This window comes from Vicugna pacos, chromosome 32 (assembly GCF_048564905.1).
Source record: "Vicugna pacos chromosome 32, VicPac4, whole genome shotgun sequence".
Lineage (NCBI taxonomy): Eukaryota > Metazoa > Chordata > Mammalia > Artiodactyla > Camelidae > Vicugna > Vicugna pacos.
This window is the reverse complement of record NC_133018.1, coordinates 1,245,109-1,261,875: the sequence shown is the minus strand read 5'-3', so window position 1 is coordinate 1,261,875 and position 16,767 is coordinate 1,245,109. Positions and strand designations below refer to the sequence as shown.

The window sequence follows — 16,767 nt, the reverse complement described above, 5'->3', positions numbered from 1 at the left end:
TGGTTAGTTTCTGGAGCTGCAGATGAATGTTTTTCATCCAATTTGGGGTTTGGGGTTGTATCTGTTCAGGTACTTTTTCTGTCCCTTTTTTCTCTTCCCTCTTTTTCTTGTGGGGGAGGTGCAGAATTCCCATTATGCGTATGTCTGTATATTTAATGTTGTCTCCCAGGTGTTTGAGACTTTGTTTATTTTTACTCAGTCTTTTTTCTCCTGTCCTCCAGATAGAGAATAATAGAAGTTGTATAGTCTTCAAGTTGTATGGTTCTTTTTCTCTGCCATTTCAGAGCTGCTGTTTTGTCCAGCTGGTGAATTGTTCATTTTGGTCATTGTACTTTCCACCCTCAAAACTTCCTTTTAGTGTTTCTTTTCATTAAATCATTGCTACCATATTTTCCTTGGCTATCATGTTTTCTCTGGTTTCCTCAAACCCTTGGAACGCATTAACACAGCTGCTGTGAAGGTGTTGTCCACTAGATCCAGCACCTGGCCCCTCAGAGTTAGTTTCTGTTCACTGATTGTCTTCCTGCATACAGCTCACACTTCCCAGTGTTTTTGTGTAGCTTATAATTTTTTATTGAAAACTGGACATTTTAGATTGTGTTGTGTCATGTGGATTCTGACCTTTATTTTTTTTTTAATTTGTAAATGTTGCTACAATTCTTTGACTATTTTGTAACATGCCTGGAATGACTCTTTGAAATCTCCCCACGGAGGCAGAGAGGGCATGGAATTCAGTGTTCGGGCAGTTTTCCTGTGTGTGTACCCGACTCTTCCCGCTTTCCTGAGTTCATGTGCCCCAGGTCACCCGGGCCGCCACGATGTCCTCAGTGAGCCCTTCTCTGCTCCCTGACTTCCAGGATCTTCCTGTTAGATCCCTGGTTAGTTCTCAGGTCTGAACTCGCCTAGTCCCACCACTCCTCAGGCCCGCAGAGAGGCAGGCTCTCCTGCGTGTTCTTCGTTCTTCAGCGCCCTCTGACTCCCAGCATCTCTGCCAGGTGCTGCCCCTGCTCTGCACCAGCGAGCGCCCCTGGAGGCAGGGCCCGTCCTGGCCGGGCTGTGCCCCAGCTCGCTGAGACCAGCCCCAGGCGGGAGCGCCCCAGGCGCCCCCCCCCACCCCGTCCCTGCCCGAGTGCAGCAGTGTTTCTCAGTTTGTTGTTGGCCCTTAATTGATTTGACAAGCCCTGGAATCACTGTTTCTTACAATTCTCAGTGGTTTTATAGTTTTGTGGGGAGAGGATTTGCCAACTTCTTCCCTCCACCATAGCCCAGATCTGGCCCTTCATTGATTCTTTTGTAGCCTAACTTGTCCCGCAGAAGACTCGACCTGATGCTAAGTGCTTGAGGGGTGTGATCTTACATAGCTCTTTAGATCGAGGGGGCAGGACATAGAGCTTGGTCTTGCAGCTGGGGCTGCCGCATGAGAACTTGCCCAGAAGTGAGGCCACCAGCCCAGCTGGCCCAGTGACAGTGTCTTCTGGTGTGCTCATCATGGGGGGTCTTTTGTCGGAGGCAGGGCTGGGGGGAGCCGGAGTCAATCTTTATTTCTTATTTTTTGAGGTTAGTGCTTCCTGACTTTCTGCTCTGCAGTAGCCGTCAGGCAGCGTTTTAGTCTCACTGCTTCTGTGCGGTATGTCACGACTTGGGGCCTTGCCTGGGGTGTGCTGGTCGGGAGCGGTCACTTTCTGTTTCCTGTTCATTTGTCCTCCAGGGGCAGAAGGCCTAAGGGTGGAGTCTGACCAGCAGGGCTCAACAGAGCGGCGCCACGACCCTCTCACAGTCATGGACGGTGTCAACAGGATCGTCTCCGTGCGGTCAGGTGGGAGGGGAGGTTGAGATGTTTTTGTAGAACAGAAGAGTGACCATTACTGAACAGAGTGTTACCACTTCATTCTCACATAAGATTTCAGGAAGGGACAATACGTGATTACCCACAAAATACAGCAGATTTTATCTGCCAGTACTTTCAGTAAGATCATTATCCAACGGATGTTAGTACCTCACTCACCACTGATGGGTGGGACTCCTGCGTGACTGGTGTGAGAGCAGGTCCTTGTTGGGGGCACAGGCCGTCCAGGAGGCCGGCCTTTCCCAGACAGCGGAGATGGTGCTGGAAAGAGTGTGGGAGGGCCAGGCTTGTGCTACAGAGCTTTTTAAGGGGATCTGTTTTGTAACTGTTGCTGTGAGGGCTTGGGCTCCACACGGAGTGTGCGCTGTGTGTGTGGGGAGGACAGAGCGCTGGGGTAGCCAGGAGCGGTCACCTGCGGGCCTCTCCCTGCTCTGCTGACGGGCTCCCCGCGGCTGAGCAGGGGTGAGTCCCTCTGTACGGGGGCTTGTTAAATGCTCTCTTACGGGGCTTTTTAGAATCATCAGTGCAGGTATTTGTATGTGCGTGCGATCTCTTCAGACTATTTTTATCCTTCATCTGGAGCAAGTGTCTGCTAATGTTTCCTAACATAACTGCGCCCCTCTGCCTTTGTAGCAGAGGCAGCCACAGCCTGAATATAAATGATCGGCCTGACTGTGTCCCAGTGAAATTTTCCTCACAAGACGTTACTTCGGATGAAGGATGTGGTCACAGATGAGAATGGCTTTCTTTCCGGCATTTTGACAAATGTCAGTGTGATTTTAGTCATGTTGGGAGATATGCCTGGTGTCTCTGCTTCCAGCCGGATCCCTTCCGAGCCACTCCCAGCCCGCTGCCTGGTAGCCCTTCTAAGTAGAAGCCTGGTTGGGGTGGCACACTGAAGCCCTGTCTGTCTGCTCCCCAGGTTCTGGCTGGGCTGCTCCATCCTCCCGAAGGTGGCCCTTCCATGCTGAGCTGCCGCTGTGCCCAGGCCTTTGCATACTTGCACCCTCTTTGGGGAAGGCTGGGGTTTTCTCATCCATTGCCTGGGAACCACTGTCATGTCAGACCTTCCCCAGGAAGCCTCCCCGTGGCCCCTGACCTGGCTGTGGGCAGAGGCTGGCTCTGCAGGCCCCTCACACGGCATCATGGGTGCATGTGAGCATCTCCCGTGGGGCGTTGCACACCCGCCCCCTGCTTCCCCACATTTTGGCACAGGGTGTGTTGAGGGCACAGTGTGAATGCACGTGAGGAGTGGGCTGGAGGAGCCGGCTGTGCTCCAGGCAGGGCGCAAATGACTCCGGGTCTAAGGAAGTCGATGTTGATCTGATGGTGGGCGAACCCAACACCAGTGTTGTTCGCTCTACCAGGCAGGGAGTGGTCCAGCTGGTCCAACGAGCTGCGCATCCCGGGGGACGAGCTGAAGTGGAAGTTCATCAGCAATGGCTCTGTGAACGGGTGGGGCTGGCGCTTCACTGTCTACCCCATCACACCGGCCACGGGTAATGAGGGGCCCGGCCTCCAGCCACCAGGGCTTGCTGACCCCGCAGGGTGGACACACGTCATTTTCACTGAGTGCCTTGCGGGCCGCCTTCTCCTGTTGCGTGGGGAGCCAGCGCTGCCCAGGGCCCCACCACGGCGAGGGTCAGAGCGGCAGTGAGCCACCTCCGCTGTCCAGCGGCCAGGGAGTCAGCCCCTCCCCACCCAGTGTTCCCCTGCTCTTGCTGGTTGCCTTCCTTAACCCGTTTGACTTCCAGGTAGAGTGTCAGTGTACAGAACGTACCTATGTGACCTTGACAGTGACAGGCCCCTGGACCCCTCTCTGACCACAGGTCCGCCCCTTGTTGGTTGGGCTGAGTGAGACTCCTTGTCAGGGAGCCTTCGCCTGCTCCACCGGGGGGATGTTTATTGTGCTTTTTCTTTTTCTTTATCTTTGTATATGTATATTTTTATTGAAGTGTAGTTGGTTTACAATGTTGTGTCAGTTTTTTATGTACAGCATAACGCTCCTTCTTCAGGCCCTAAAGACCTCCTTTCCAATCGCTGCGTCCTCTCCTATCCATCGGTGGACTTGGTGACATGTCTGTCGGACTTCCGGCTCAACCTTGCCTCGAACAGAAGCACCGTCCCCCGCCTGGCGGCGTCTCTGGCAGCCTGTGCACAGCTAAGCGCCTTAGGTAATGGCACGTGTGCTTCCAGGTCTGTCCTGCTCCGGGGGAACCGTGGGCATCCTCTGACCCTCTCTGTCCACTAATTTCAGCTGCCAGTCACAGGATGTGGGCCCTTCAAAGACTGAGGGAGCTGCTTACAATCGAATTTGCGCAGTCAGTTAACATAGGCTACTTGGAGACAATGATGGGGAAACGAGAGCTGTGGTGTGAAATATTACATTACAGTTTCTAGACAGCTGACCCTTTGGGACTGAAATGTTGGCTTTAATACTTTAAACTCCTAAATCTCGGATGAAATACAAGTCGGTCAGTTTTACCTTTTGCTAAAACTGCTGGAGTTAAGCGTTTTGGAGGATGGCAGTTGTCATACGTGAGGAAAAGCTGATGTTTGAATTAACCGTAGTGTCTAAGCCTGCCTTTCCACCCCTGGCCGAGCCCCCACCACCTTGTTCCATTTGCAGCTCAGAGATGTTCATTACCACAGAGGCAACGTGAGAACAGATATTGTAAAGGGGGGTTAATACGACCTCAAAACAAAGTTCAGTGTTCATTGTGTGTTTCAGGGTTCACTGCCGTTTTCCTGTCTGGGTCAAACTTCTGGCTTCTCGTGAGTTTGCATCACGTACCTGACAGCCGGGAAGACCCTTTTCTGAAATGCCCTGTGTTCCCCTTTCCAGGTCCTTCCACTCCTCTGGATGTTCTCTCAGCATCAAACTCCTCCTCTCAGCTGATGGTGAAGTGGAACCTGTCCTCTCTGCCCAGCAGCAGCCTGAGTTCCTACATCGTGCAGTGGTGGCACCTGCCTCAGGGCAGCTGCCTTCACTGCACAACTACTGCTCCAAAGGTGAGCTCCCAGCCCCAACTCCGCATGTCCCTGTCCCCGGGAGCAGGCCAGCCCTCGGTGGGGACCCAGCCCTCGGTGGGGACCCAGCGGCAGTGGCGATTACCGGTGCAGACAGCCCCTCCTTCTCCCCACCAGCCTGTGCAACCTGGCTCTCCTTGGGCTCCTCTTTTCCAAGCAGACAAAATCCCCATCAGGAAGTACGCCGATGGCATCATCAGTGGCGAGAAGGTGATGGAGAACCTCAAGACCAAACTGGTGGTGAGAAAGGGCTGTGCTGCACTTGTCCCAAAACCAAGGCTGAGAAGCAAGCCGAGAAAGAGGAGGCCGAGGGCTGCAAGGTCTTCAAGAATCCCCTGCACAACGCCGTCTTCATGCCCAGTACCTGCCCTCTGAGGATGACTCCAGGCGGGGCCTGATGCTTTCTCACCACCCTGGCCTTTTGTAGGTCAGCAGCCTCAAGGTGAGCCCCAGTGGCAGTGGAGGAGGGACAATGTGAGGCTGTGGGCTTGGCTGGGTGGGATTTCTGCACAAAGGAAGGGGCTCAGAGCCTGAAGCCTGCCCTGGGGTGGGGTGGGGTCAGGCTGGCTGTGTGACAGGTGACAGGTGCAGCTGACCCCCAGCCCAGTGCAGAGAGCACAAGGGCTCAGAGAGCAGAAACCACAGGGCCACACTTACAGAAACCCGTGAGCAGAGGAGCCAGGATTTAGGCCATTCCCACCCCTCCTGTGGTCTCTCAGCCTGGCTGAGGAGGAAGGGAGCCGGGTGAGAAAAGTCAGAATCAGTTTTGAAAGGAGCCCCACTTCAAAGCATAACCAGGTGCCATGGGCACCCTTGACAAGCAGGTTTGGGAAGCAGCATAAAAGACAGCCTTTAAAAGCAAGCGGCCCCTCCCCTGAGCATCTGTCTGCTCCGCTGCGGAGGAAGGTCCATGTTCAAGGCAGCATTATTCACATAGCCCAAAGCTGGGAACAACCCACGTGTCCTCCAGCAGCTGAGTGGATGAACAAGTGAGCCCTTTCTGGGCACTGGAATATTATTTAACCAAGAAAAGGAATGAGATTCTGAAGCCTGAATGAAACTTGAGAACATGCTGAGTCAAAGCAGCCAGGTAGCGTATGATTCCATGGACATGAAACTAGAACAGGCAAGTTCATAGCAACAGGACGTGAGTTAGTGGTTACCGGGGCTGGGGGAGGGGACAGGGGAGTTATTCCTTAATGTGTGTAGAACTTCTGTTTGGAGGGATGAAAAATTTTGGAAATGGTGATGATGGTTGCATAGCATTATTAATAATCAGTAACAGTGAATTATGCACCTAAAAGAAGTTAAAATGACAAAATTTTGTTAGTTTTTTTTTAAACTTTATTTTACTGCAACAAAAATTAGTGGAAAATAAAGAAAGGTGGAGGGACATTCAGCAGGGACACCTTGTGATTGGTGTCTGGGGAAGGAGATGGAAACGGAGTGGTGGCCGATGGCTCCGTTTTCTTCCTGAAAGATTATCAAGCAGAGTTTTGAAACAACCTCATGCCTGAAATCTGGGCAGAGGAGCAGGATTTCAGACCAGCCTTGTCCCTACGAGCCCGTGTCCCCAGCCCCTCACGGCACCCCATCTGCCAGCCCCCGACCTGGGGGCACCAGCGGCCCCAGGCTTCTGCTTATTCTACAGTTGCTCTGCCCTTAAACGCTAGCTGAGGTTGGAGCAACAAACAGTTTTAAAAGAGACTTTTTTCTTTTCTGTCAAGTGACCCTCCTGATATTTGTTTAATAGTCAAAGATAGACATCTTGCTTTGAAAAATCATTAAAACAGGAAATGAAGACCTTTTAGAACGAGAGGCACTATTTCCTCTGCAGAATGAGGCTCTTGTCGCTCAGCCCCCTTCTGCCCACGCCCTCCTCCCCCGCAGGTAAAACCGCGGACCCTTCAGCCCCGCGCAGCCTGCCGGTGACATCTGCTCACTGAGAGACGATAGGGCTGTGGCTCATGTGTTAGTCCAGGTATCTGTTATGTCACGTGTGGTTCTGAGAGTCAGAACGTTTGAGGGCTGGAAAAGAGCTCAGAGATGTTTCAAAACTAGAGCCCAGGTTCAGGGGCTTGCCCACCATCCGAATTCATTAATGATCCACCTGGGGCTTGGCCCTCCTTTCCCACACTCCAGGGCTCTTCCCCTGCCTGGCATCGGTTCTCAGCACCGTCCATCCCCCCGTGCCCCTAGAGGCTCGGCCGGTGTCACTTTCTTTGGGCACAGAGAAGAGGATGGGTTTCGAGTGTCCCAGACAGGCTGGGCAGGAGCGGTCTGTTTATTCTGCATCCGAGGCGGCTGGTTGTGTTGCTGTCTTGTCCCCCCGACCTGCCCGAGGTTCAGGTTGTGAGTCCAGGCTCTGGAAAGGTTTTGCTAAAAAGCCCTGTGCCTTTCTGTTTATGGTTACAAGGCAGTGCCTGTTTCCTCATCAGATGTGGATCACAAGATCCGGTGGCGTGAGGGCAGAGCTGTGGGTGACACAGGTACTATGAATGCCTCATATTCATGTTGATTTCAGGATAGGTTTCCTCTGTGCCGGGTTCCCCTGCTCAGTGCGTGTGTCCACCCTGCGGGCCTGGCAGCCTCTGTCTGAAATCTAGTCCCACTTCCTGGTCTCTTCCCATAGGACAGATGTAATACTGTGGTTTGCCCATGGTGAGGCGCCACAATTGATGACAACCTCATGTGTGTGTTTTTCAAGACTCCTACTGAGGCTTGCATCTGATGTCCGCACAGTTTCCGACAGAATTCAGGTAGAAGGAGCGTTCGGGTAACAGAATGACTGAAAAAATCATAAAGGGAGGTTTTCTGTTTTACAACCAGTTTGTCCAAAAGCAATTTTTATTTCTTTCAGTTCATTCTAAGTACAGTTTGTCTGGGAGCTTAAAACCTGGCAAGTCAGGCTTAGTGTGTTACGCGCTGTCCGACGTGCCCCGTGTGTCCTGAAGCAGGCCAGCGGCCGGGGCTCACGGGCTGCTCTCCCGCGTCCGTATCTGGGGGAGGGCCTGTCGCTGATCGCTGCCTTTGTATCTTAAGTCAGGTGGTTTGGTTTAAGTGACTGAAATGTCAACAGATGTTGAAGAGTCAAAAAGGCTTTCCGCTCGGAATAAGCTGTCCGCTGGGTGGGAGCGGGGAAAGCTGGGGGTGATGTTTGCCACTGGTCACACTGTTGGGAGGCGAGGCTGCTTACAGAGAATGGGGGATGCAGCATTCTGCCTGCCCCCTGCCTTCCTGACGGTGTCCTGTGTGGCCTGCCTCCCCAGCCCCTGTCAACGGCTCTGCGGCCTCTGGGAGTGTGGTGTTTGTAAGTAGACTGCTGAGTGAGCTCACGGTGTCATCCCAGGTAAACGGGATTGGGCCACGGGAGGGGTTTTGACCCAGTAGTATTTTGCAGTGAGTTAAACCCAAGCAACTTCCTACTTGTAGGCCCGAGTGGGTGTTGTGTGGGTTTTGAAGAGATGGCAGGAAATTTGTTCTGGTGGATGTCAAAAAAGGTCTTCCTAGCAACAGGTGTGGTTCCCTGTGCCCTCCCCTTCCAGGGAGGTAAGCTGGTTTGTCGAGTGAGAGGCTGGGGAGCTCTCAGCCTCGTTTTCTAGCCTTTCCTTCCCCAGCATCAGGAAGGCGGATACAGTGGGGCCCGTGGCCAGTTTTGGGTGCTCATTACTCTCACGATCTGTCTCTGTTGGGCCCTGTAAGTGCTAGGAGCCTGCTTTTAAGGCTTCTTGGGGGAGCCATCTCTCACAGAAGTGGCCATTGGAAGAGCCATGCCCCAGCTTCCTGGGCGCCTCACCTGCATCTGGGGTATAGATGTTCTTGCCCTGGTGATTCCAGGCAGTCCCTTTTCTGTCCTGTCCTTCTAAGCCCTACTGAGACCCATGGCAGGGATGCTGCCCCTGTCATGGGCAGGGCCCTGGGGAGGCCACAGGCGGTCACCATGGAGTGGGAGGCAGAGCCAGGCTGGAAAAGACCTCCAGGGCTGTGACAAACATAGATGGTCCCCTCTCAGAGGAGGAGGGGCCTGGAGGTCCAAGTAAGTGCTGGCTGCTGGCATCTTTCCTTTTATTCCCCAGTCGCAGGGGGTCAGAAAAGCCACCACCACAGGCCTATGAGCCCCCTCTGCCCACCTCCCTGGGCCTGCACCCCACACCATCGGTCTGTGCAGCAGATGGCGCTGACATTCTAGTGCAGCAGCCATGGTGCTGCTGAGCCGGGGGCGGGGGCGTTAGTTTGCCTCTGGCAACCATTGAGAAACCACCGCCAGCCGGGAGGCAGTGTGCGTGGCGAGTCTGAGGTTTGCAGTGCAGAGAAAGCATAGTAAACAAACGAGGAAGGGAATCTCTGTATTATTTGTTGGTTCTCATCCAAGGCACCCGAGTAGCTCCTTTTATTCCAAGGTTAAGATTTTTCTTTTCTTTCTCTTCCTCTAACCTAAGTCATAGAAGAGACAAGAGGGGGAGGCCCTCACTTAGAAGCCAAGTTTCTCTCTTCCTTGCAGACCCAAAAGAAAGCAGAGGGAGGTCATGCAGGCCACCAGCACCACCATATCCAGCTGAAACAGGAACACCGCGGTGGTGGACACCTACAACACTGCAGACCAGGAAGAGCTCGAGACGGAGTGCCGTTTCTTTGAAAGCAGAGTGGACAAGGAGAGAACTGTAATCTCTAACCTCTGGCCTTTCATTTTGTACCGCATCAATACCCACAGCTGTAACCACGAGGCTGAGAAGCTGGGCTGCAGTGCCTCCAACTTTGTCTTTGAGAGAACCGTGCCTGCAGGTATGGTGTGATCCAGCTCGCACCATTCCCAGCTCACTCACAATCAAGGGGAGAAGGTCGTGAATTACAGACATGGAGGCCGACACCTTAGTCTCAGTCATGCTTATTAAAAACAGGTGATCATCTGCAGGCAGCCTGGTGGCCCAGCAGCCCGAGGGGTAGCATTCTTTCATAGTGACACCTCTCCCCGCTCCCATTCTCTCCACACAGAGTGCCCAAGAGCAGGGAGCTCGAGTCAGGGTCAGCTCTTTCCCTTCTGGTTGGTTCACGTTGTACGTTCCCACGGCCCCTTACCCTCATGTGCGCAGCGGGTTTGCGGGGTCCCTCCTGAGTTCTCAGAGATGCAGCGGAGTCCCCAGTTAGCCGTCTCGATTAGCGCGATCAGAGCAATCCTCCAGGTCGGTTCCTGGAGCAGCCTTTGGTCCTCCTTGTTTGGTCTTCACCTTCCCCTTGTAAGTTAGAAGCTGCCTGTGGTTCAGCCAGCCACCCACCCACCTTTAAGGATGGGTAACTGCCCCATCTGCTTCCCTGTGGAGTTGGCAGGTATGCAGAGCACAGAGTGACTGCAGCCTGGGAGTGGGGCCTCCTGGGCCACCTGTGTGGAGTTGCCAGCCTCCCTGGCCTCCGTCTCCTCCCCTCCCAGGAGAGGCGCAGCCCAGCTGATGTCTCAGAGCCTTTCCCAGCTGGAACTTGCAGTGACTTCTGCTCACCACTTGGAGTAGTGGTTTAAGAAGCAAAAGCAAGGGAGCCAGCACCCCAGCCTCACCGGCAGCTGGAGGAGCAGCTGATGGGCCAGTTTCCCAGCAGCTTCCTGCAAGCGGGCTCGTGGACGGTCCTTCGTGCCTGCACAGGAATCACATCTGCCGTGTGCGGAGAGGAGTGCGAGGGCCCGTGTCCTGGCCTGGGGGCCGGGGGCGGCTGCTCCTGCTCTCTCAGCATCGTTTCGATGCTGCTTGGCTTTGGGCACACGGCCAGTCAGGAGGCGTTGACGCGGCGGCTGTCCGCAGTCCTGCGTGCTGGGAGCAGGGGGTACTCTTAGGTTAGCCCGGTGTTTCTTTGTCCCTCCCTGGGGACCAGAATCCAGCTTTATCACTTGTTTCAGTTGTTGCACAGAGGAAGCAGATGACATTCCTGGACCGGTGACCTGGGAGCCAAGGTCTGAGAGCTCCATCTTTTTAAAGTGGCCAGAACCTGAGAATCCCTGTGGAGCGATTCTCATCTATGAAATAAAACATGGACCACACGTCGAGGTAAGACGGGGCGGTGGCCCGTGTCTGGGTATGTTTCCATCACAGGGGATAGCGGAAATTAGGCTGTGACATGGAGCACCTCCTGGTTAGCTTAGGACTTTAAACAATAAAGTAAGGAGGTAAGTCAGTGAGGACTTAGATCTTTCTACCTGTTCCACGCTCCTTGAGGAATTCTCAGAGTGTGCCAGGAGCTGGCTTATTCTCACCCTCAAGGCACTCCTGTGTTGCAGAAAATGATTTTTCAGTCTATATTACATTCGGCTTAATGATTTAGTCTTTCTGGAACTCTTTTTGATTAAAAAAATAAGGTTTGGTTAGCTTGGGTGTGCTGAGTTAAGAGGACTGCCATGGTGTAAGGCTTGGCTTTTCCCCCTTTACTGCAAATCGGGGTCACTGTTAGGTGGGAATTGCCTGTTCCTCACATGTTGGTGGGAAACTGACACATGTGTTTTATTTCCCCAGCATCAGCGGGGATGTGTGTCCTGACAGGAGCACAGGAAGTGTGCAGGGGCCAGGCTGAGCCGGCTCACCAGGGGAGCTACACGGCCCGGATCCAGGCCACCTCTGTCTCTGGCAGTGGGTTGTGGACCAATCCTGTGTTCTACGTCCAGGCCAAAAGTAAGGCTTGTGGAGGGAGTAGCTGGTAAAACTGAGAACAAGTGGGGCCAGGACTGGGGAGGCCTGGGTCATTGTGGCCCTCTGATTTTCTGATTTTTGTGGGCCAGCTTTCAGAAGCCAGCACCTCATCTGAGAGCCCAGGCTGGGGACCTGTGGTGCTTGGAGTCCCACACCTTATCTGATGGGCTAGGAGAGGGTCTGAGCCCCTCTTTCGATGGAGTCAGCAAGGGGCCTTTGCTCTCAACTTGGTTTACGTCTAAAGCATTTTACACAGCACTGCATTGAACATTCTGCCTCCTGCATTGTCAGGGATGCTGACTGGGGCTCAGGCTCAGGGCTTAGAATCCCAAGGTGGGGTGGAGACCTGGGAGGCGCCTCCATCTGGTCCCGCTGCTCTGGGCCAAGAGTCACTGTGACAGCACCCCAGGCTGAGGCATGGTCCCCTTCACTGCTCCTTGGTAAAACACAGGTACACATTTAAAGCAGCAACACACGTTGAAAACACAGTGCTCAGCGCTTGCCACAGAGACTGGGCCATGTTGTGAGTTTATGCTCAAACCATTGCCAAGACAGAGTTCTTTGTACATCCTTCAAGCTTATGTTATACCTAATAGTTTGTACGTCTTGACCTCCTCCCCCTACATTGCCTCCCTCCCTCCCCCCACTGGGAACCACTAGAGAAATTTATTTTTGATTATGGTGTTAGGTGGGGCTCCAAGTTCATTGTCACCTGATAATCACATGGGCCTGGGTCTAGGTCCTGGTTCTCTATTTGTTCCTTTGGTCTGTATTTAACCCTGCACCAACTTCACACCGCCCTTGGCCGAGACCCCCCAGCTTCCCAACGCAGGTGAGGTAGAGCACCGCACAGGCCAGGGCAGGGGCTCAGGGCTGGAATGGCAGAAAATCTGAACTTGTAGAGAGATGGGCCCAGGGTCAAGCTGGCTGAAGCCAAGAGCCCTGCCCCCGAACAGGTCTTGGGGGATCTGGCAGGGATGGGAGGAGACCTCAAGAATCTCTGTGTGCTGAAGTTGGGTTTACCACCCTGGCTCTCCCTTTAGCCTTCTCTGTGCCGTTTATTTTTCCATGCCTCAATTGGCCCATCTGTAAAATGGGAACTCTATGTAAGGGACTCCGTGGAGACCTGCATCCCATTGCTGCCAATGACCACTGTGGGGCCTGGGCGAGCCTCTGCTCCCCCTTGGGGCTCCATTTCACCAGCCGTAAGATGACGGGTTTGGACGGGGCAGGCTTTAGGGATTCTCTCTTCAAGCTGGGATTCAGATAAGCCTCAACCTGAGCCCAGGAAATATGGGTTCTGTGACCTTGGCCAAGGCCCTTCACCTTTCTGAGCTGCCTCAGTTTCCTCACCTGCAAAATGGGGACCACACAGGTCCCTACCTCAGAGGGTGGTCGTGTAGCTTTGAAACAATCCACGTAAAAGACAGATCCCATAGGAACTGCCCAAGAACTCCCAGTTCCTGTTAGTAGAGGGAGTCAGTGCAGAGCTCAGGAGTCAGGCAGCCTGGGCTGGGATTCAGAACCCACCAGGTGAGGACATCCCTGGAAGAGCTACTGTTCTCGCTGGGCCTCAGTTTCCTCAGCTGTAGATTGGGGATGATAACAGTTCCCTAGGACTGATTACAGGCTGTGAGGATGAAAGACAGAACCATGTAACACACCTGGCACGGTGCCTGGTCCGCAGCAGGCACCCAAAATCTGCCAAAGGTGAGGCTGAAGACGCGGGTGGTGAGAAAACAGCTCCAGGCAGATGCATCAAAGCCCTTTTGACCCCCAGCCCTCTACATGGACATTCCCTTCTGGCGTGGGTCCCTTTGCTCTCTGGGTCTGATGTCCTCATCTCAGCCAGAAGGTTCAGGATCTTGTAGGGGCCACACACTCCTCAGTCCTGGGAGCCCCTAAATCCTGCCATTATTAGCTCCCTGTTTCAAACTGCAGCAGTGATGGGGGCCTCAAGCGATAACCTGCTTCTTGACCAAAAGTGGGGGGAGGGGAACTAGGGAACCCTCTGACCACCCTCCTTGATCCCTGTCATCCTTAGGGCCAAGGAATTTAGAGCACCTGGGGAGAAGGCCGGATTTGGTGTTGGAATAAGAAAGCTTGGATCTGCTGCAGACTAGCTGAGTGCTTCCAGGGGCCTCAGCATCCTCATCTCTGAAGTGGGGAAATGCTGCTCTCCGGCTTGGGGATTAGAGAATTCTGGGAAAGGGCCCGGCTCACGGTAGGTGCTTAAGTCATGTCGGCATCTCCACTCCCCTAGTCAGGGAGAAAGGGGAGTTGGCTCATGTCCAGAGCTCTGCCTGGTGTGTGTGCCCGCTGGCACTGGGGGTGTGGGGAGGGCCAGCTGCCAGCCTGAGGCAGGTTTGAAGGAACATCACGGTATCAGGAGCTGAAACTCTGGCCCCGAGCTCTGCCTTCAAAGCCGCTCGCGTGGGTCAGCATCCCTGCAGAATAGCTGTGCAGTGACCCTAGAAACCAGGGACATGAGCTGCCCCGTTGCCCCCTCACCTTGCAGGCAGTACACATGGTGGACATAGTTGTCCTGGTCATCACAGTTCAGATTGTCCGTCACAGCTCACCATCAGGATGGCTTTACCCACCAGGCCCCCAGACCCACTGCCGCTGCCAATGGCAAAGCAGAGCTGGTGGTGGGGTCCCAGAACAGACCAGCACGTCCCTCCCCCGTGTCCCCCTGGCCAACCTCCAAACCCCATCTCCTCATCTTCACCCCACCCTCTGAGGACAGGTCCACTCCTGCTCAAGAAATGGAAATGGCTCCCTAGTGCCCACACCGTCAAGTTCAACTACACGGCTCTTTCATGGATGTCCGTGTTATGTCTCCAGCCAGCATCCTCTTTCCCTAGGCAACTTCCTGACTGTAAGATCCATTCCTCCCTCCAGGTGTTGGCCCCTGCCGTCCCCGCACCTGGAATGTCGTCCTTCTGGCATCGCTCTGGAGCCCAGCTCAAGTGGACTTCAAGTGAGTCCTTCTTGCTCACAAGCCCATGTTGACCTTCTTCTCTGAGCCCCCAGTGCATTAAGTGCCACCGCAGTCCAGCCCAAAGCTCTTGGTTTCATCCTTGGTAGGTTTCATGTTTCACCACGTTTAAGGGCTTGACATACTGCTGGCCAAGGGCCACATTGGGCTCAGCCACTGCCTGTGTTTCTAAGTTAATTTTTATTAGAACATTGTCCCATCCCTTTGTTTCCATGTTGCCTGCAGCTCTGTCATCCCACAGTGGCAGAATCAAGTAATTCAGCAGAGACAGAATGGCTCTCAAAGCCTCAAATATTTACTAGCTTGCTCTTGCAGAAAATGTTTGCTGACCCCCAGTCTAGACTGAAAATCCAGAAGGACTTTTCCCTTCAAAGGAAGGTTTGGGCACCTGTGTGCTTGAAAATTCTTGATGATTTTTCTCCCAGTGGAAGAGCCCCAGGCATGCCTGGTTCCTCTTTGCCCCCCCCCCCCCGACCTCGGCATCAGCCGGGAGGCAGGGGAACACCTGAGAGGCCTCATCCCTCTTAACCCAGCCTGGAGCAGCTCCAAGCTCCATCCCCCATTCTGAGCCCAGCCAGAGATCCCCTGCCTTGTCCACAAAGCCCCTGTCCTGCCTGATTTCACAGTTCAGGTCGCAGTCCAGGGCTGTGTCTGCAAGGGGAGGGCAGAGGGTAAGTCATGACAGGGTTCCCAGGAGCCCAACACAGGCCCATGGCCTCCACCTTCTAACCTGTCTCAGGACCCACCTGGGGCCAGGCAGACAAGTCATTTCTAAGAAGACACTGCCCAGAGGTGGGAACATCTGGAGCCCCCCACCCTGGGCTAGGGGCAGGGGCCTTGAGGAGGAAGAAGGGTCAGAGCAAAGGTCAACTGCTGCCCCCTCCAGGAAGCCTTCCATGAACTCTCTCTCTTCTGCATCCCTACAGTCCTCGCTGTCTGGGGTGTGCCCTGTACGGAGCCCGGGTCACCCTGGACACTCTTGGTCTGTGTGAAGCTGCTTCACCTCTTTGGGACTGGGGCAGTGAGCCTGAACTCTGGTGTCAGACAGTCGTGGATGTGAATCTGGGCGGGAACCTACTGACTGTGTGGCTTCTCTGAGCCTCAGCTTTTTCCCAATTCCCAAATCTCTTCCCACCTTCTTGACCTTTCTCCCTAGAAACGTGGGGAGATTTTATAATACCAATGAAACATTCAATGGGGAGAGAGAGACTCTGAGAGAAGACCCCCAGCCCCCAGTATAGAGAATTTGACATGATTTTTAATCGTGTGAAATGACACCCGATCACCGTGCAACAGGGCATGAATCTCACAAACAGAACGTGAGGCAAAAGAAGTTCAGCCCCAAAGGACGTGTGTAATATGATTCCATCCATAGGAAATTCCAATATAGACCAAAGTAGACTGTATGATTTGGGTGTACGTATTCAGATGATAAAGCCATAAAGAAGAGCATGAAATTCTCATCACAAGATAGCGGTTACCTCTGCGGGAGGGAGGGGCTGTGGTCAGAGGGGAGCTTGGGGACAGGGTGTGCTTTGGGGAGCTGGTCACGTTCCGTGTGCTGTTTCTTGACCTTGCTCAAGTGTTTGCTTTGCATCTGTTCATTTTTTTTCTTGTGTTATTTCTTTTTTTTTTTAATTTTTTATTGATTTATAATCATTGTACAATGTTCTGTCAAATGCATCTATTCGTTAATAGATACACACACATAAAATAAAGCTTTGTACACCTTTCTGTATGTGTATTTTCTTTTTTTTATCAAAAAATTGTAATTGAAGTATAACCAGTTTACAGTGTTGTCAGTTTCTGGTGCACAGCCTGATGTTTCAGTCATACATGTACATACGTATATTCCTTTTCATATTTTTTCATTATAGGTTGCTACAAAATATTGAATATAGTTCCCTGTGCTATACAGTAGAAATTTGTTTTTTCTGTATATGTGTTTTCCAGTGAGTGAGGATGTGTTTGTGTTCTGGGAGGGGGAGGCAGAGAGATACCCAATCTCAATCCTAATGAAAGGAAGGCAAATTAAAGCAACGGTGAGAATCTGACCTCTCAGATTGTCCAAACTGGAAAAGGTTGATAATGTACAGTGTTGGCAAGGCACTTTTTTTTTTTTTTTTGGCAAGGCACTCTTGCCAACTGCTGTTGGTGGGTGTGTAAAGTTGTACGGTCTTTTTTGAAGAGCCATTTGGCAATATCTACCAGGATTTTAAATG

At 53.0% G+C, this 16,767-nt stretch overlaps 1 protein-coding gene across 4 annotated transcripts in view; it reads left to right on the top strand.

Moving 5' to 3' along the window:
- Positions 1-15,951, top strand: part of LOC102526874 (E3 ubiquitin-protein ligase HERC2-like) — a 72,706-nt gene extending 56,755 nt beyond the window's left edge. The window contains exons 5-15 of one of the 4 annotated variants that reach the window (XM_072953614.1): positions 1,709-1,816; positions 3,214-3,345; positions 3,862-4,020; positions 4,692-4,858; positions 5,034-5,318; positions 9,378-9,658; positions 10,761-10,908; positions 11,371-11,526; positions 13,589-13,768; positions 14,449-14,527; positions 15,472-15,951. In XM_072953614.1, the coding sequence (XP_072809715.1) occupies positions 1,780-1,816; positions 3,214-3,345; positions 3,862-4,020; positions 4,692-4,858; positions 5,034-5,090 (552 nt within the window). In that variant the 5' untranslated portion in view covers positions 1,709-1,779 and the 3' untranslated portion in view covers positions 5,091-5,318; positions 9,378-9,658; positions 10,761-10,908; ... (2 more) ...; positions 14,449-14,527; positions 15,472-15,951. Of the gene's footprint in view, positions 1-1,708; positions 1,817-3,213; positions 3,346-3,861; positions 4,021-4,691; positions 4,859-5,033; positions 5,319-9,377; positions 9,659-10,760; positions 10,909-11,370; positions 11,527-13,588; positions 13,769-14,448 lie in introns of all 4 variants that reach the window. The other 3 variants (XM_072953613.1, XM_072953615.1, XM_072953612.1) reach the window with 3 other exon arrangements.
- The last annotated feature ends 816 nt before the right edge of the window (positions 15,952-16,767 follow it).